This window comes from Eschscholzia californica, unplaced genomic scaffold, assembly GCF_041429995.1.
Source record: "Eschscholzia californica isolate CP2 unplaced genomic scaffold, dmEscCali1.0.p SCAF_5, whole genome shotgun sequence".
In the NCBI taxonomy this organism is placed as follows: Eukaryota; Viridiplantae; Streptophyta; class Magnoliopsida; order Ranunculales; family Papaveraceae; genus Eschscholzia; species Eschscholzia californica.
In genome coordinates this window covers 40,400,202-40,419,472 of record NW_028238472.1, presented here as the reverse complement: position 1 = coordinate 40,419,472, position 19,271 = coordinate 40,400,202, and the positions used below count along the sequence as shown (strand labels likewise).

The 19,271-nt window shown below is 35.6% G+C and overlaps 2 protein-coding genes across 2 annotated transcripts; one reads left to right on the top strand and one right to left on the bottom strand.

Moving 5' to 3' along the window:
• The first annotated feature begins 4,153 nt into the window (after positions 1–4,153).
• On the top strand, positions 4,154–8,774 carry LOC147539209 (conserved oligomeric Golgi complex component-related / COG complex component-like protein). The gene is made up of 13 exons (XM_086642101.1): positions 4,154–4,242; positions 4,381–4,508; positions 4,595–4,747; positions 5,217–5,365; positions 6,010–6,087; positions 6,175–6,268; positions 6,415–6,489; positions 6,656–6,952; positions 7,229–7,296; positions 7,383–7,437; positions 7,556–7,694; positions 7,815–7,999; positions 8,211–8,774. Exons 2-13 carry the CDS (start codon positions 4,389–4,391, stop codon positions 8,520–8,522), a joined length of 1,725 nt encoding a protein of 574 aa, XP_086498227.1. The 5' UTR covers positions 4,154–4,242; positions 4,381–4,388; the 3' UTR covers positions 8,523–8,774.
• A 903-nt stretch (positions 8,775–9,677) lies between these two features.
• Positions 9,678–13,013, bottom strand: LOC147539208 (uncharacterized). Its single transcript, XM_086642100.1, has 2 exons — positions 11,443–13,013; positions 9,678–11,259 (listed from the first exon to the last, which is right to left on the bottom strand). The coding sequence occupies exons 1-2, from the start codon at positions 12,588–12,590 to the stop codon at positions 10,002–10,004; spliced, it is 2,406 nt and encodes an 801-aa protein (XP_086498226.1). The 5' UTR covers positions 12,591–13,013; the 3' UTR covers positions 9,678–10,001.
• Positions 13,014–19,271: the final 6,258 nt, after the last annotated feature.

The window sequence follows — 19,271 nt, the reverse complement described above, 5'->3', positions numbered from 1 at the left end:
TTGAGAAGATTGGATCATAAACCTTTTTTGAACATTATTTTGGTCTATATACCCACCGACCCCTAAAATAAAGGGTCTTCTAGGTCTCACATCAATCTCAGAGTAAGTCCTTAGTTACGAGGAGCAAAATAGACATTGTTATACAAAAATCAAAGCTTTAAACCAATACGAAACTTGAAAACCGAGACCAAAACTTTAAACCAACTCCAAACTTGGCCACAAAAAAATATTTTGCCCTATAAGTATGAAACAATGAAACTAGCATGACCAATTTCCATTTTGCTCTACAAGATATTTGAATAACGTTTTGGTTGACCTGATTTTAGATGTCACGCAAAGGTCAAATCAATCGATAGCGCCAATTTTTTTTAAATAGTACAAATGGATTTACTGCGATAGCAAATGACATTTTCCTTAAAGCAACACATCTTTCATAAAAAATGAAAATACAATTTTCTCTTGCCATTAAATAATTTGGTTTGTAGAAAACAATTTCAGTTGAAAAACCAAAATTTGATAAGAGAGAAAACGAGAAAGATGGATCAAACCTGTACTTTTTTTTCCTAAAAAACTTTGAGAATACATTAAAAACCAAGAAGAAGATAAATCTAAAGCTAAAAAAACATATTTGCAGATGTAAAAAAAAACATATTTATAGCTACTAAAATCTGATTTGGAGTATCAAAAATCATATTTGGAGTTTGATAAGCCAAAAAAAAATCATTCAAACTGTTTAAAAGAACCATGTTTATCGCGGTGTCAATGGAGAAAAACAAAACCTAAACGAAGCATTTACAATATCAAACACATGACTAAAACGAAAACGAGACATAATATAAAAAACAAAACATGAAACGAAATGCAGGACATGAATGAATATAAGAAGTCAAAAACCAAAACCAAACTTGATGATGGTGAGAAAGAACAGAGAAGAGGGAATACATTAATCTGATATGAGCAAAATGTATATTGGTAAAAAGACATAAAGGTTTTTAAAAGATGATTGGAAGGTTTTAATACCTTATAAGAGGGTTCATGGAAAACAAATGGGGATATAATTTTTTTTTTTTTTTTTTGGAAACCGATTACATTGTCGTACAATTGGCATTGAATACATCAAAGATGTGATAAGCTTGCTACCCGCCCACTCAAACTCTAACATGACCTGGCCTATAGCCCACTCAAACATAACCTGGCCTATAGCCCAACTAGATAATGGCCTAAAGCCCAACTACACTACCTTATTTATACCCTAATAATCCCAATTCAAATAACCAAAGATTCCACCTTCTCTGGGATTCGAACCTGGGACCTCCAGGGATTTCTGGAGTTTATGTCAACACCTTGGAACCACTTGGGCTACCAACCGTTGACAAATGGGGATATAATTGAGAAATCACTAAAAGGACAAAATAAAATTTAGATTGGGCCCAGAATAGTTTGTGGGTTTTATTTTGGACTATAAACCCATAACCCCTTTCCATAATAAATTTGTAATTTCAACACAAATAAAAGGTTCCAATTGATTCCACATTTCTACTAGTGATGTATTTAACGAAGTATTCCAAATAAAATATAGGTAGTGATGATGTCGAAAAGTGGTTCCCCAGATATCTTCTAGGTGATCAATCTTCTCGGTCTTACTGATGAGCTTTTCTTCATGTTCTGGTTGAACTCAGGTAGGTGAAAGACCTGCACAAATAGAATAAGACATTCCGATGCCCAAGCCAATGAGGTGCCCATTTGATTCAGTGGGGTATTTCTCCCAAAGAAGCTGAAACAAGTCATGGACATCCGAGCCCATCAGAGTCGATAGACATCTGAAACTAAAAAGTTGGCCCAGCATGACCTCCCTGATAAAATAAGTAGGTCGAGTCAGATTTTGAAATGTTACTTGGCATTCCGCCCAAACCCTATCTGTTTGTATTTGCCCGACATCACCTACTTATTAAATGTTTATCCATTCAAGAATAAAGAAGGAATATAAGTGGTTTCATTTGCACCGAAAAGAAATATCACATGTTTGGATGACCTTCATTTATAATTGTCGAGCTTCTCAAAATTTCATTAAGCTCGAGTAACCTAGTGGGTCTTAGTAGTGTTTCGTTTATGTTGATAACGTTTGTAGGTGCTTCTCTTTTGAGTAGTGTGTAAAGGAACCCTCCTATTAGATAGTGGAAATTCGAGGCTGGACCACCTACTACCCAATAGACTCCGAAAGATTTAACTGAGTGTGGGCATATTTTGGACTCCAGTATTTTACAAAGAACCTACCCGAGTCTGCCAATAACACTAATGGATATAAGATTTTATAGCCTGGCCCCCTGACCCGATGAGGGATTAAACCTGTTGTGACCCGACCCACCTCGATCCCACCTCTATGTAGACGTCTCTTGTTATTGCCGAATGCACCCCTTCCCCACATGAATACTCGGGTAACGATACGAGGCACAACCCTAAATGTTTGATCCAAGTTTTCTACTCTACGGTTTTTCTTTTTTCGTTTTACCTAAATGTGAATCATTTAATTAAAATGGACTAAAATCAACCATTCAGAGGAGTCATGTACTACGAGTTAGACATAAACAAATGAAATCTGAATCAAGTTAATTTAGCTTTGAAGTCAAATTTTTTATCTTACGAAAAAAACTTACACCATGGAGGCTGCCAATAGACGAAGAGAAAGCAGAAAAGAAATAAAGAGCGCCTTATTATTACTTGGTCGCGGCTTTGGGGAATAAAAAAATTCTCCGGGGAATAAAAATTTAGTAAATAAATATTAACTCACGGACATATTTTTTTTTTTAGTCCAAAAATTGAGTTGATCTAACATTGCCCCTTAATCTTCATCTTCCCCCCTCTCTTTCCCTCTCTATCTATATCTCTCCAAACAAACAATCACCCAAATATAAATGGCGTCTAAATCTCCTCCTCCCTTCTCCCAGATATCCTGGAACCTTCATTCATCATCTTAAAAAAACAGGTACCGTTGATACATACATCCATCAATTATCCACATATCATCCATCAACATTATCGTAATCATCTTTGTCCTTTCCTCCTCTGTTTACTTTATTAATTGTTGTTCAATCAAGCTGTCAAACAATCGATCGAAATATCACATGAAAAAGTGAATCGAGAATAACAAATTCAACACCAAATCAAATAGTAGATAGAGATGGAAAGAGAGATCTTTCCTTCGTAATAGGGGGTAAAGGAGAAGGACGAGCAGGAGGAACCCTAGCTTGTTTGGGGTTAAAAGGAAAAGAAGCCATGGCAGATAGGATGTGGATCGAGTTGTTAGTAGAAGAGAGTTTGAAATAACATTCACTGGTTTTACCAATCTTTTCCTGAGAACTGGTTTGGTCATGAAATTCACTAAAACTTAAAAGCAAAGGATATATAACAAAAGGGAAAAAGATTTGAGACATGATTCCTTTGAAAACTTGTAGAGAGAGAAAGAGGAATTATTGAAATCAATCAAAATTTTCCATCAACAGTGGAGCTTATGTTAATATTAACATAAGGGTTTTAACATTCAAAGCTTTATTGAAATTTCTTTGAAAAAGTTCAATTCTAATGTTTATTTGGATTGTAACTGTTTACTTTATAAACCTCTAAGGTTGCTTCCACCTGTAAGTTAACATCAAATTCGTTTCGACCACTGACTCTAGGCATTCAACGACACCCAAGGTAAAATCATTTGGCGGCAACCACCCACCAATCACCTCTAGAATAATATGGAATCAGTATGAAAAGAAAAAAGTGAAAAGATGACAATGGTGATTGGAATGGTAGTGGTGGGAAGTAGTGGTGGTGAAGGTGATAAAGATTAGAGAGCAATATTTGATGAAGTAAATTTTTGGACTAAAATATAATATTCTCCCGAGAATATACAAAAAAGTATATGGATTCCGTAAAGAATTTATTCCCTGAAGATTATTTTTATTCCCCAAAGCCGCGGCCTATTATTTTTGACGTGGAAGGTCATTCTACTTCTAGGTGCATAAAAGACCGTTCGTACTTACAAAAGATGGATTTTACCTCGACTGTAAATCGAGTCTCTGAATAAAGGGGTATTTTTTTTTGTTTTGTAAATAAGGGGCGCCTTAATTTTCTACCAACCCATTAGGCACCCGGCCCAATTAAGCCCTAAAACTGTTCAGTCCAACTCTTCTTTCTTCTTCTCCTTCTCATTCTTCTGTGAGAGTTGGATCTGGAACTGCATATATCAAATTCAAGGTAAAATCTCCGATTTCATACTGCAATTCAGAGAGGTGGTTGAATTTTGAAGAATTCCTTTTTATCAAAACAAAGATTTTTTCGAATTCGATCTCCTTAATTCGTCAGACTTAAAAAAAATCGTATTTTGATCGAAAGGTCTAATAATGGAGATCGAAAATCCTGAAGATGCAACAAAGGTGGCTAGTTTCCTTCCTCTTGCTTCTGTATCTCAACAACCTTATGTTTCTGAACTACTCTCTTTCACTCTTGAACGTCTCCATAAGGTCAGATCTCAATTCTCTCTCTCTCTCTCTATCTCTAGATATGTTGTTGTATAATGTGGATAGTTGATGAACTGTGATACTTTCAGGAACCAGAGCTTCTCCGGGTTGACTCTGAGCGTATACGAAGACAGATGCAAGAAGTAGCAGTAGGGAATTACCGTGCTTTTATCGCAGCTTCCGATGCATTAATCGCAATTCGACAGCAAGTTTCAGCTGTTGATAAACATCTTGAAGCTACGGTGAGGTGTTTTTCTTGTTTGTTTAGGTGCATATAATTTGACCTAATCATTTAATATATTGCTATTGTTCAACTAGTAACACGACATAGCGTTAGTTGAGAGGCTAGTTTATAGGGAGATTGAAAGTTTAAGCATGACTAATCATTTCAAGTTTAAAATGCTAGGATAGTTTATGATCTTAGTGTAAGAATTGTGTTGATGAAAGTTAAAGAAGACATTGAGATGATTTTTATACGAACCCGTGAACATTCAAAGCGTGATCAAGATAGAAAACTTCTCATTTCGCAAATTTAATGAAGTTTGCAATTCTCGTAATTGTACAAGAGATACTTACAAAGAGCAGCGTATTTTTGTTTTCTCTTTTCTGGAAATATGAACAATGTTGTATCATGTATTCTATGGTTTGAGTTCCAAATATCCATTAACGTGTAACTAATCGACCAAAAATTTTTCTTTCCAATTTTTGCAGATAAATGAGATCCCGAAGTTGACATCTGGTTGTACCGAGTTCATTGACTCTGCTCAACAGATTTTGGAGAAGAGGAAGCTAAATCGAACATTATTAGCAAACCATAGTATTTTGCTTGACTTGCTTGAAATTCCACAGCTTATGGACACGTATGTGTTTTTTGAACTTACTACCTTCATATGTCTGCTGAAATTACCACCTTAATGTTAAACTCAAATATATGCTATTATGTTGCCAGTTCTTAATGACCTAGTTATATGAGTAACTTTATCGATCTATTTGGCTGAACAGTGATCATAGAGATGTCCACATACCCAGCCATTAGGAACAAGTATTTCAAATTTTTATGAACATAAAGTTCTTCTTTCTTCTATTTACAATCACCACTAGGCACTAGTTACATTATTTGAACTCTGCAATCAGTAATGATAGGATTTGCCTTAATTAGTAGTCCGTCATCCTAAGTGGTGCTTGAACTATTTTTATACTAGTGTTATGTGCATAGTCAGTCGTTTTATGTTTAAAAAGGTTATAAACCTGAACCATCTCTGAATCACTTGATGGAAGGTCTCTAGCTAAACCGATCAGTGCTCTTCCCATCGGACAATAAATTTTGGATAAGATAATGATAAGTATAAGTGCAGTTTTTAGTTTAAAAGAGATATTTGCTTGTAATTCTAATCTTCAGTTTCAATTTATTTATGTAATTTACATTCTTCATTAGTTAATTTTTGCCATTAACAACTGAAAATAATGTACGAGCATTTTCAACTTCTTGACTTCTTTGCTGCAGATGTGTACGAAATGGAAATTATGACGAGGCCCTAGATTTGGAGGCCTTTGTTTGTAAATTGTCGACTATGCATCCAAAGTAAGTTTTATTAATGTTCTCTCTTATTTGGTTACTTTAATGATAGACTCTATTTAGTGAAAATAAGACTGTATTTTTGCTGCCAAGGCTACCTGTTATTCAGGCACTAGCAGCAGAAGTTAAGCAGACAACCCAATCTCTTCTTTCACAGCTTCTCCAAAGACTCCGGTCTAATATTCAGGTACTTATTTTCAATCTGAGAGTCTGATTAAAAAAAAAATAATCAGGAAGCACCACCGAACCAACTTTTCTGTCCTCTAATTAGTGCTTTTGCCTGAACCTTGCACACAAAATATGAATGTTTTATTATCCTCTTTTCCTTTGCAGTTGCCGGAATGTCTTCGAATAATTGGACATTTGCGCCGTATAGGAGTCTTTAGTGAGTCTGAAATGCGCTTACAGGTAATGCTCATGATTTATTTTTGCTTGTATTTTTGCCTTTTTGGGACCTTCGACCCACCAATTAGTTATATGAAATGGTTTAGTTGCCATTGCACTCAGCTAGTTCTATTCTTTTGACGGCATTAAATATTTCTGTTTTAAGAGATTCCTTTTTCCATGAATTCAGTTTTTAAGATGCAGAGAATCATGGCTTGCTGGAATTCTGGATGACTTGGACCAAAGAAATGTTTACGACTACTTAAAACGGATGGTAGATTGTCACAGGATGCATCTATTCGATGTTGTAAACCAATATAGAGCAATATTTGCTGATGATAAGTCTGGAAGTGAAGAAAATTATGACGGTGGCCTTCTATTTAGTTGGGCTATGCATCAAATTACATCTCTTCTCAAAACTCTTCAAACCATGCTTCCAAAAATTACTGAAGGTGGATCACTATCAAATATCTTAGATCAGTGCATGGTGAGTTTTTTCCTTCACACTTCAACTTTCAGGAAGTGAATGCTCTTTCACAATCCCTAGAAAGTTATTTTCATATACCCTATCAACAAACGGCAAGAAAGTTGTCTTAGTGCTGTTTCATTATATATATGAAGTGCAAGGATCTTCGGTTTCACCCTTCTTATGTTATAGTCTTCCAGAATCACAGAATGTATATTAGTAATCAAAATTTAATTGTATAAAGTGTTATTATACACTTTGCTGCATGTGGATAACCATTATTTTTTGTGTTGACAGTATTGTGCCATGGGTCTTGGTTGGGTTGGATTAGATTTTCGGGGCTTGCTTCCGCCACTTTTTGAGGAGTGAGTTGACATTAACTTGTTCTGCCGTAACCCTAAAGTTGTGTCTGGGCATATAAAATATGAACTATTTTCCGTTTTCCTTGCAGTGCAGTGCTCAACTTATTCTCGAAAAATATGAGTACAGCAGTTGAAAATTTTCAGGTATGTAAGCTAGTAGCTTAGAATTTATTTTTCATTTTTATCATGTTTGTATATTTATCCGTCTACTTGAAGGGCAAATGATAACTGACTACTTTCTCTTCCAATCGACGTTCATTAGGTAGTTTTGGACTCCCATCGTTGGGTTACACTGCCTGCTGTTGGCTTTTCTGCCAATGGCGCGGCCGAGGGAAGCCAGGACGATGTGACACCACCGCCTAATTTAATGGAGCATCCACCTCTTGCCGTGTTTGTTAATGGTATTAAGTCTCATAGATTGGTACATGGATGTTTATGAATTTCACTAGAAATATTAGACGTTTTAACTTATTTAAGGCGAATTTCTGTGGGTTAGGAATGATTTTTGTTCGATTTTTCAGGTGTCTCCGCGGCCATGAACGAATTACGACCTTGTGCCCCAGTAAGCTTAAAAGTTTTGCTGGCTCAGGAAGTCATAAAGGGATTACGTGCAGTTTCGGATTCTCTAATGTTGTATAATGCTACTCGAATGTTGCGGCCGAACGAATCTCAACTTTTTCTCTCTCTATGCCGAGCATCCCTTGAGGTGAAAATTTAGAAACATTTTGGGCTTTGAAGACAAGTTTTACACTCTCTTTCCACTTTCTGGCAACTATTTTCTTTATATTTATGAATAAGAAACTAGGTTGAATGGGGCGAGTAGATGTATCTACCGTACCCGTATTGTCAACTAGCAACTATATTTTGCTTTTTTCTTGTTGGCTTGGAAAATTCTTTCTGAATTTTTTAATCTTTAGGTTGCCTATCCACATTGTGCCACATGCTTTGGACGGTGCTATCCTGGTGGGGCGACTTTGATCACAGACTCGAAAAGTTTATTTGATGGAGTTAGCCAACTATTGACAGTCGCTCCAGCTCCTCCTACTACTCCTGCTAGGGAACTCCCCAAAGTGGATAATGATACAGAAGCGAAGCATAGGGAAAACGGTGAAGATCAAGTAGTCGTAGAAAATGGAAGCCCTCTAGATGTCGACAAAGCTAACCAAATCAATGCCCTAAACACAGATGAAGGGGTTCAGGATACAAGTGAAAAGCAAGAAGAAATTTGAGCCTTAGTTTAATAAAAGATCTTTATCTCTTCATGGGTTGTGCAACCTATCTAGTTTGCGCTACTCTTGCCTATATTTTCGCTTACGTATTTGTCATATCTGAAGGAGTGTAGAACTTAATTTAAGGGTGTACATCAAGATGTGAAATGTTATTTAAACTCACATGGATTGTTTGAGGAAAGACCAATATAGCTAAACGATGTAGTCTCATCTTTTTTAATAGAAATGAGCCTTAGGGCACATAATAAGTCAGTAATTTTTTTTATATCGAAAAAGGTTCGACTCCTCTCATGTCTTGTATACTGATTTCAGTGGATATTAATTAAAAGTATGGGAGAGATTCCATGCTTTCTGCATTTTCAGTGAGATTCATAAGCTGCAAAAATTCAACAAAACTTTAATGGTACGAGTTAGAAAAAAACAACTACACTGCCTAAGTGGCTGAGACACCCAAAACTTCATCCCCTAAAGAAATCAATATCAACAAAAGAATAATCACATGGGTGCATAAAAGAAAAACCACACTTCTTGAATCCCATTCCAAAATGAGCTTTGACATCTGCATCTGCTTGGCAAAGAGTAGTGCATCAAAAGCGGCCGATGCTTTAACTTCATCTACTGGCCTGCACCCAAGGAGGATCCATTAAATCCCCTGATTTCCTCTGACCCAACTGACTGAGGTTTAGTGTTTGAATAAAGTAGAAATCCTTTACTTGGTATATTCCATTCATTTGAAGGAGTGAGTAATGAGCTGGTTTGCTGCAGATGTTTGTGTTCATTTTGAATTTCTTAAATTACGATTTGGAAAATAGTCTAAAGCTGGAGATGTTCCACCCAGAGAAGGCTTTTGTGTCTTGAGCTTCCAAATATTTGTCATTCTCTTCTCATATGATTATTGGAGTTAATGGAGAATGCCTAGTTTCAAGAAGATAGAAACCGAAACAGAGCTCACTGAGCTTTAACAATCTCATCAACCACTAACACACTCTTAAAGATTTAAGAAATAGAAAATACTTCTTATTAGTTATTACACTTGGGTTACACTCCCTATCTTCTTACCCTATGTAATTGACAATCTGTACAAACAAGAATGTGTGACATGAGATCCCCAGAAAGAACAATGTCAATAGAAGAATAATAAGAGTACCCACAATAGGAAACAAATATAAAACTTCATTAATTTCATCTATAAGCTATGAACACTGAGAATGAAAAACAAAGAAAGAGATCAAGGTCACTCTTGTTGAGTAGTTCCAATTGCAATATCTAACCTCTTAGGTTTAAAACAAATAACTTTCGCCCTTGCAGACATGGATTCAAACTACCGCTTTGACAAGAAGCTTCGTATTCTTAACTGAAATGTAGTATCTTCAACCATTTTCCATCAAAATGAGAGAATCATATTAAAGTAAAATGAATGTTACCAATCAAGTTCGGTACTTCTGACAGAAGTCAAGATGGGTAGTTCATGTTCAAGCTTCAGCATTCTTCAAGAGTAACACCATTTTCTACCTCATGTTCAGATAATTTATTTACCCAATTGAGCTCTTCAACTGTGTTCTTGGACCAATTAGGCTCAATCCAACTGCTATATAATTGTTCATCGCAGTTGGTAAAATCCTCGGCAGAATGTTGACCCCCAACAGAGTGATACGTACCTGTGTTGAGGGAGAAAAATATAATCTTTTCGTCGTGGAATCTGGAGAAGTATATTCTGTTCTCCATGGAAGCATCTGGAGCTATTGCTGACAAACATGAGGTACTGCTGATAAACAGCATATTCTTGTGTAAACTTTCAACTTCAACCCAGACCTTCTCTTCCCAATCGAGTCTGAAAACACGAACTCCCTTTCCAGCGTGACCAACAACTACTGATAAAAGCTTTCCTTCGCATTCCACCATGTAACACTCATATATAGAACTACATGGCCTTCGGGACTCGTCAAGTGCTCCCCAACTAAACTCTTCTGGAGAAAAAAACCCTAAAGTTCCATCACGATCTATGCAAAACAAGTTCCCATTGTAGAAAACTGGATTATTAATCCCTCGAACAAATTCCATGTGTAACTCAGTCGCAGGAACGCTTCGCCCGACCCAAGCAGCATCTCCTCGTGAAGTGATGAAGAGTTCACAATGAATTTTACCCAGTAATGGACGAAATACAGTCAAGAAAAAAACTTTACAGTCAGAAGACGTAGGTATGGACGAGAATGACAATCCAGCAAACATGTCAACTATATCTGGTAACTCTGGAAGATGGATAATATCCCTTGTGAAAGGATTGAAGAAGAATATGGATTTCTTTCCTTTTGACATTAATAGCCAACCACCCTTTGAGAATCGTATTGTAGAATCTAACAAAAACTCCGAGAGGTTCATGAGATACCTTTTGTTATTACACATAGGATCTATAAAGTTATAGATGGTATCGTTTTTTCTAGAGAAAACCAACCATGGAGGTACAGTGGCATGAAAGATATCTGTAGAAGACATTCTCGACTTCACTTCAGGGATTGCCAATTGATTTTCTCGACAAACTGCACGGAAACGCAGGTAATCTGTTGCGTGGAGATAACTAGCAATTAAGCCTATGGCATTTTGATTAAGAGTAGCCCAAGCTCCTGTCTGTTTTAATTCTCCTCCATTGATCATCTTGCTGCCCTCATCACAATTAATGTCGTTTTCTTCGACCTTATCGCTGCCTAACATATGTGTTTCTATGCTTCTCTCAGTGACCCTGCAAAAATTAATTGCACCCAGACATTATTAACTATTACATAGATATAATGTCACGGATCAAATTATGATCTACTAAAGAAAACAACATAAGTTTAATTCATATCACTCGTCAAACAATGTATATAAGTAAACCCAAAGTAGACTTTTAAACGTCAAAATATGTGTTATTGTTCAAAGTTACCTGAAATTTGTAGGCATTGACATCCAATCCGGCCTATAACAAGGCGTTGTAAAATTTGTGCATGACAAAGAAACTGAAATTCTTTCCAAAAGTGGGTCATATTTGTACAAGATATTTTTACCATCTTGAGTATAATAGATACAACCCCTTGTTAGACCCAAATCCGTAGCTGAACAAGAAGCTGTAGTTTTCGCGCCCCAAAACAGTACATGATCACCCAAGTCATGAACTTCTTCCCACATCATCACAGAGAAATTCATCTTATAGACTTTAAAATTAAGAATGTCTGGACATCCAGGTTTCTTAACATATTTAATAACCTGAAAGAGTTCATTACTAGATTCTATATAGTTTACGCGGGGATAAGCTAAACGATATGAATATTCTATATAGTTTACTTCAAACTGCTTTATAGAGAGACTTTCACCATCACCATCACCATCACCATCACCATCACCATCACCATCACCATCACCATCACCATCACCATCACCATCACCATCACCATCACCATCATCATCATCATCAAGATCAAGTTTTTTCTCCACGACGATGTGAAATTTTTTGCTGAAAGTGTTGTATGGAATGTGTAACTTACCTTCGACGCAAATCAGATATGAATAGATACTATTATACCACCTACAATCATCCTCAATAGGGAGCTTCTGGGTTCTCCATGTTGGGTCTCTTCCAGGACGGCAAAACATAAGATACTTACTTTTTACAAGGTTGAAATAAACCACGGAATCAGAATTAGTTGGAGCTGAGGATAATACAAACCCATATAATCCAATATAGTTTTTCTGTTCGACCCATTTAAGCATATTGGGTAGCTCAACTGTTTCTAGAGACTCTGGATTCCATAAAAAACAATCCCCATATTTCCAATCTGAGTAATGATAATCTGGTTCCTCAAAAAGTATAATAAACCATCCTTGATGAGAATTAGATTGCCAATATGAAGTACCACTCAACTCTGGTATACACTTTCTGTAAATTTTGTTGTGGGGTTCACATAGATTAACGAAATTTTGATCTTCTCCATCTTCACCAGTGGGGTAGACGAGCCAAGGTGCCGCCATGGGACGTGGTGGCCGACTGTATAACGTTCTCTCTCCCTTTTCTAGTATTACTGAACTTTCTTCCATGGATGTGTGTGTGTGAGAAACAGTGTCTTAAATTGTATAGCAGACAGTAATAACGAATGAATAAATACAAGGAAGAAGAGGAGAAGAAGAAGAGTAACCTTTTTATTGGATGAGTTTGAGATTATTAGGTTTTCCTTCTTCATGTTGAAAATGGATTACTCTGAATTAGTAATATCTGTCAGTAGGATTATCGACCATAAACCCTAGTCCCAAAGGAACTCCCCTTGTCCACAAAGTCTAAAATTTCGAAATTACAAACTAAATAGTACTCAAATAGATCTACTTAGATGATCTTCTCTCCAAACCCATCCTTTTTTTTCACGGATTGGGGTAGTCCGATGACAGGGAGAGGCTCACGAGTAAAAAAATTCAGATAGCTCCTATAAATGCACTCTTAATTCTATTTTTTCAAAAGAAAACTCTAAATCTATCCTTCGAAAAAAACTCTAAATTTGTATTTTTTTTGTTCGGACCTGTAATTCAAAGGCCAAAAATATGGGAGATAATAGGAGAGGAGGCCAAATCATAAATATTAACCAAAAAAACCTCACTTTGTGAAAATGCAATTATGATCCTCTATGGGAAAAGACGAGACCACCGAATTCCAGACCTATTCCCACTCAAATCAACGTGAAAATATTTGTGAAAATATCAGAACAAATTTTAGTTTGTTCTTAATCATTTTTAAACTTCTAAACAAATTTGTTTTTGTTCAAAGTTGGTTTCAAGATGTTTTAGACTAACCTAATTGGATGCAATTTTTTGGGTTGGTATTAGTCATTTTACAATTGTTGTGAACATATTTAAAAATGTTTGGTTTTTTGTTGTTGTGAACATTTTTCTAAAGGGCCCGTGGGTATATAGACCAAAATAATATTCAAAAAAAGTTTATGATCCAATCTTCTCAAAACATAAATATTTAGTCCTTTTACATTATGGACATAATAACATATTCTTTATGAGATAACTACCGTCCATGTCCCTCCTACAAAAATCACGGGATTTTTAATTTTCTAGGGTGAATTTGGAATGTTTCTAATGTGGGCGTGATTTAGGGGATTTAAAGCAGCTAAAGTATAAATCCGAAATTGATTTTTCTCTATCTTCTAACCGTTTTGGAAAGAAAATCCATTTCCAAATCAATTCAAAACAAAAATCGTAACCAAATCAATTTTCTCCCTCTTTACAGATTTGGAAACTAAATCAATTTTCTCTCTCTTACTATGTAAATTTTTTTCGATTCAAATCAATTTTCTCTCACTTAACTTTCAGATTTGGAAATAGTATATTTTCTAGGATCAATTTAACGTGATTTGGGGGTTAATATACAAAACATATATATATCACTTTCTCTCATTTAACTTTCAGATTTGGAAATAGTATATTTTTCTGGGAACATTAAAGCAACATATGTATTCGTTTTTACTCATACATAAATACACATAGAATACAAATTATGAAACAAATACGTAAATTATGTATTATTTATGACGATGAGACCATCATTTGTCAAGTATACAACACAATTTATCAAATGTATGTTGGTCTTATTCAATGAATTACACATAATTTCTTTTACATTACACATAATTTCTTTTACATTACACATCCTTTACATTATGTTACAAAAAAAAGTACAAAATCTTCTTTGGTTAAAAAATGGTGCCCATCCATGTAATCTCCATTAGTTTCGTTGACTCACTTTGATTTGATGATTATTTTTGAAATTTAATCTGGTATATCAAATCTACACATATAAATACACATACATTAAAGAAAAAAACAATCATATATTGTATTATAAACTACATGTACAGTTTCGTAAATTATATACAATGTTTGTCAAATTTTGACAACATTTGAAGGTTTTGAGTAGTTTGGTAAACTTATCAAGGCTACTGTTTTGGGTGAAAAGTACACGTAACGGTAAATAAATAATACATAATTTATGTGCACTTATACGTAAATTATATACATAATGGTAAGAACATTAAGATATACGTAAATTATATATACTTTATTGCAAAGTACACGAGATTTGATAGTAAAGCGAAATATTTCTACTAATGAAATGAGTACTGTTTTGGTGTTGAAGCACGGGTAATGTTCTATAAATTATGGTAATTTATGATAAAGTACATGTATTGTAAATTCTGTTATGAGTAACCGTACGAAAGAACAAATGTTTCATAAATCCGTACGGATTGAAAACCAGATCTGAAGAAAAAAAAAAGAATATCATTAAGCTTAAACTACAAATCTAAAGATATCTGCTATGATGATTGATTGCAATAATGTCAAACTCGAGTTGAAGGATTAAACATCAAGATCAAAAACATAAATGAAATTTTAAGAGAGAGAAAGAAAATAAACATCAAACATTCGATTGATGATTGATCTGATCTCACGAAATATCAGAAACAACAGAAGATTAAACATAGATCTAAAGAAATATGATATTATCACTGGATGCAAACATAACATACTAACTTTGAAGGAATCATTGAATAAGGAATAAACATAAAGATCTTAAACATTTATGAAAATTTTATGATTTTAGTTATGAATCATTGAATAAGGAATAAACATAGAGATCTTAAACAGTTATAAAAATTTTAGAGAGAGAAAATAAACATCATACATTCGAAGTTAATGAATTAGTAAACAGATCTTATAGATATGTATCATAAATCTGATACGTTTTATAATAGAGCGAAATAATTAGGGTTTTAGTTATAAGAAGAAATATTAGATATTAACAATGGTGTTTATAAAGATTTCGAAAGTATTAAACCTGATAAATGATGAATTTGGACAGCAATATAATATAGAAGAAGATGATTTTCTGAGTCTAATGGAGGTTTGTCAACTGAATCGGTTTTAGAGAGATCAAATAAAGAGTTTCCGTTACTGAAAATAATGAAGATATCCTTACTTTGAATAAAAACATGATTGGAGAGAAATATGGAGATAAATGTGGAAAAAGATATGCATAGATTTCGAAGGTAAATCAGTTATAAAATATGGAAAGGTTAGATTAGGCATTATGAAATAATATTTATTCTAGAGATTTGTGTTTTCTCTCTAGATGAGACCAAATGGACTAGATATCTATTTATATTATTTTTTTTGGTTTTAAAACCCTTTATAGGATTAGAGAGGATTATAACTACTATTAGGACCCGTTTTTTGGGCTATAAGCCCAAAAATTCTTTTCTAAATGTGCTAGACTAGCATGGTTGGACGCATTGTTTTTTTGTTGGTATTAGTCCATTTACCTCTGTTGTGAACATATTAAAAAATGTTTTAGTATTTCATGGTGGATCTTAATTGTTATAACTTTTCACATTCTATAGGATTATTCGGTTGCACATTTTGCATTGGTTAAGTAAATTATGTTTTTAGTGAACATTTCCCAAATGGCCTCCAACTTTGTGACCATCTTCCTGCCAGGCCCCCTAGATTAGTAATAATTCCCGTATGGCTCCATTTTTTCGTTATCTTTAACTGCCCGTTACTCTCACTCCTCCACCTCATTTCCTCTCTCTGCCAAGTCACCTAAAACGCCACATCATCATCTTCTCCGGCAGGGGTCGTCGGCCGACCAAATTTCCGGCAAGCGACCTTCAAACATAAAAAAAAATTAAAGTTTTTTTTTTTCTCTCTCTCTCTCTAAATTTTTTTTTTCTATCCCCTCTCTCTCTAGATCCAGAGAGAGAGAGGAAGGATCCGTTCAAGGTCCCGGCCAGACCTTGAACGAATCCTTCCTCTCTCTCTAGATCTAGAGAGAGTGGGGAAAGAAAAAAAAAATTTAGAGAGAGAGAGGAGAGAAAAAAAAACTATAATTTTTTTTTTTTTTTTTTTTTTTTTTTTTTTTTATGTTTGAAGGTCGCGGGCCGGAAATTTGGCCGGCTGGCGACCCCTGCCGGAGAAGATGATAATGTGGCGTTTTAGGTGACTTGGCAAAGAGAGGAAATGAGGCGGAGGAGTGAGAGTAACGGACAGTTAAAGATAACGGAAAAAGAGGGCCATACGGGAATTATTGCTAATCTAGGGGGCCTGACAAGAAGCTGGTCACAAAATTGGGGGCCATTTGGAAAATAACCCTTTTAAGAAATGTTCTAGTTTAGTTTTGCATGGTTAGTTGTTGGGTGAAAACATTTTTTTGGACTTATCATTATTTGTTTGCGTATTTGTGATTGCTCTAAATTGGTTTTTATTTGTTGCGAACATTTTTCAAGATGTTATTACTTCGGTTTGTATTAGTACTTTTACATTTGTTGTGAACACATTTAAAAATGTTTTAGTATTTCATGGTGGCTTTTAATGTTTATAACAGTTCACAATATTGATGATTATTTGGTTGCATATTTTGCATTGGTGTAAGTAGTATTATGTTTCGTTGTGAACATTATGTTTTAAGTTTTCTTTGTTTTGTTTTATCTATTCCTTTTATTGTACGAAGACTTGTCTAAGAACCTAATGTTTGTGTCGGTTCTTTATGGTTTTGGTAGAGGGGGGAGCCGGAGCTTATCGTTGACAATCATGCTACGGTTTCGGCGGAGTTGCAATACCGTCAGGTAGGGGTTCTGAATCCTTTTCCCAACATGTTTTTATAGATAATGAAATATGCTAGGTCCTATAGTTATATATGCGCCATTATAACTAGAGTTTAGGTAGCATGAAACTTGATTTTAAGTGATAAACTGAAATATGCTTGAATGGTTTTACTGTGATGCGGAAAATGTTTTCGAACTGTTTTACTATGATTGTGAACTACTTGGGATTTTCTTGTATGTACCTGACTGCGGATTATGTCAACCTACGGGCACGTAGCCATTAAGGTTAGGATGACATGTGGATACGGGTGTGACCGGTGTGAGACCAGTGAGGTGGGCGACACTAGTCATGAGACCCATGGGAGTAAAGTGTTTCACTTGCTTGCCATTGGTGCTCGTGCCTCTAGCTCGAGGCTCAGGGCCGTACACCCTGACCGCTCGCCTGAGAGCTGACATGGATTGAGAATCCCTTTGCTTTGTGTGCGATATGGCTCTTGGTTGTTCCACTTCCGTGTTTTGGTAAGATAATGAATCGAATATGAATATTGGTTTTGAGATATGAATGTAACTAATTTTGAAAGATTGCATTAGATGCATGACAGGGTGCCGAAGAGAATGAGGTTCAGGTCCTTCCATGGTAAGTGGGGGACGCCTCTCTTATTCGAACTCGGTGATGAAAAAACGTATGTAGGTACTTAAGGTATATGTGTATCATGAGGTAAACTCTTCAATGCTTGTGGAGTCCCTTGGTGGGAGAGGGACTTACCGGCTAAGGGTAAGTCTCTTTCTCGAGGAGATGTGAGTGCATTAGCTAGTGCCTAAATGGACTGGTACTATCTAACGCACTCTAGATTCTCTTGAGGTACTCTCTTTTAATTGGGAGCGCACCATGTGTGGTCAGCTAATCACTGCTATTGATTGCTAGATGTAAAGAAAAGTTTTATATCTAGTATATATAGTAACTGATTTGATAAATCGTTTTGTCAGGATGTTTACAACTTATTGAATGAACTTTTGAAAACGTGATAGGATTTGGATTGATCGTCTACCAGAATAACTCGTGTCGGTGAGTATTCTGACCTCCTACCAGTTGTCAGTGTGCAGGTGCTTTGTCGTAGCCTCGAGGCGGAGTGTGTATTCCAGCCGGTGATCTTGTCTCGTGAGGCTAGTAGTGTTACGTCGTTTTCTTTGGGTTTCGTTTATTGGATTTTCGTTATTTCCAAGTTATGTAGTTATTGCAGAACCGAACTCGAATATGTATATATATAACACTTAGTTGTTTATAAGTTGTATCGATGTGTAAGAGGCTTTTGTATTTTGTTTTGTAATTCGAGTTTCGACCCGATGTTATGTTGAGCTTGTTTAGCTTCCGCTCAATAGTATATTTCTGTGTATGCGAATATATGGTTTGCATGAAAGGTTTTACAAGTGCGACCGGTTCGATTTACAGAGGGGGCTCTGCTGATTTTTTTGTCTCGTCTGTAAATTGCCGAGGCGTGGTCGTGTCTATTTTTGAATAAGAAACTAGGTTGAATAGGGCAAGTAGATGTATCCACCGTACCAGTATTGACAACTAGCAACTATATTTTGCTTTTCTCATGTAAGCTTGGAAATTTCATTCTGAATTTTTCAATCTTTAGGTTGCCTATCTACATTGTGCGACATGCTTTGGACGATGTTATCCTGGTGGGGCGACTTCGATCACAGACTCAGAAAAGTTTATTTGATGGAGTTAGTCAACTATTGACAGTCGCTCCAGCTGCGACTCCTGCTCCAGCTAGAGAACTTCCCAAAGCGGATACTGATACAGAAGCGAAGCATAGGGAAAATGGTGAAGATCAAGTAGTTGTCGAAAATGGAAGCCCTTTAGATGTCGGCAAAGCTAACCAAATCAATGCTCTCAACACAGATGAAAGAGTTCAGAATACAAGTGAAAAGCAATAAGAAATTCGAGCCCAAGTGTAATAAAAAAACCTGTAGTCTCATATATTTTAGTTCACATGGTTTGTTTGAGGAAAGACAAATATAGCTAAACTATGTAGTCTCATATATTTTTTTTAATAGGAATGAGCTTTAGGGCACATATTGAGTCAGTAATTCTTTTCCTTTTCAAAAAGGTTCA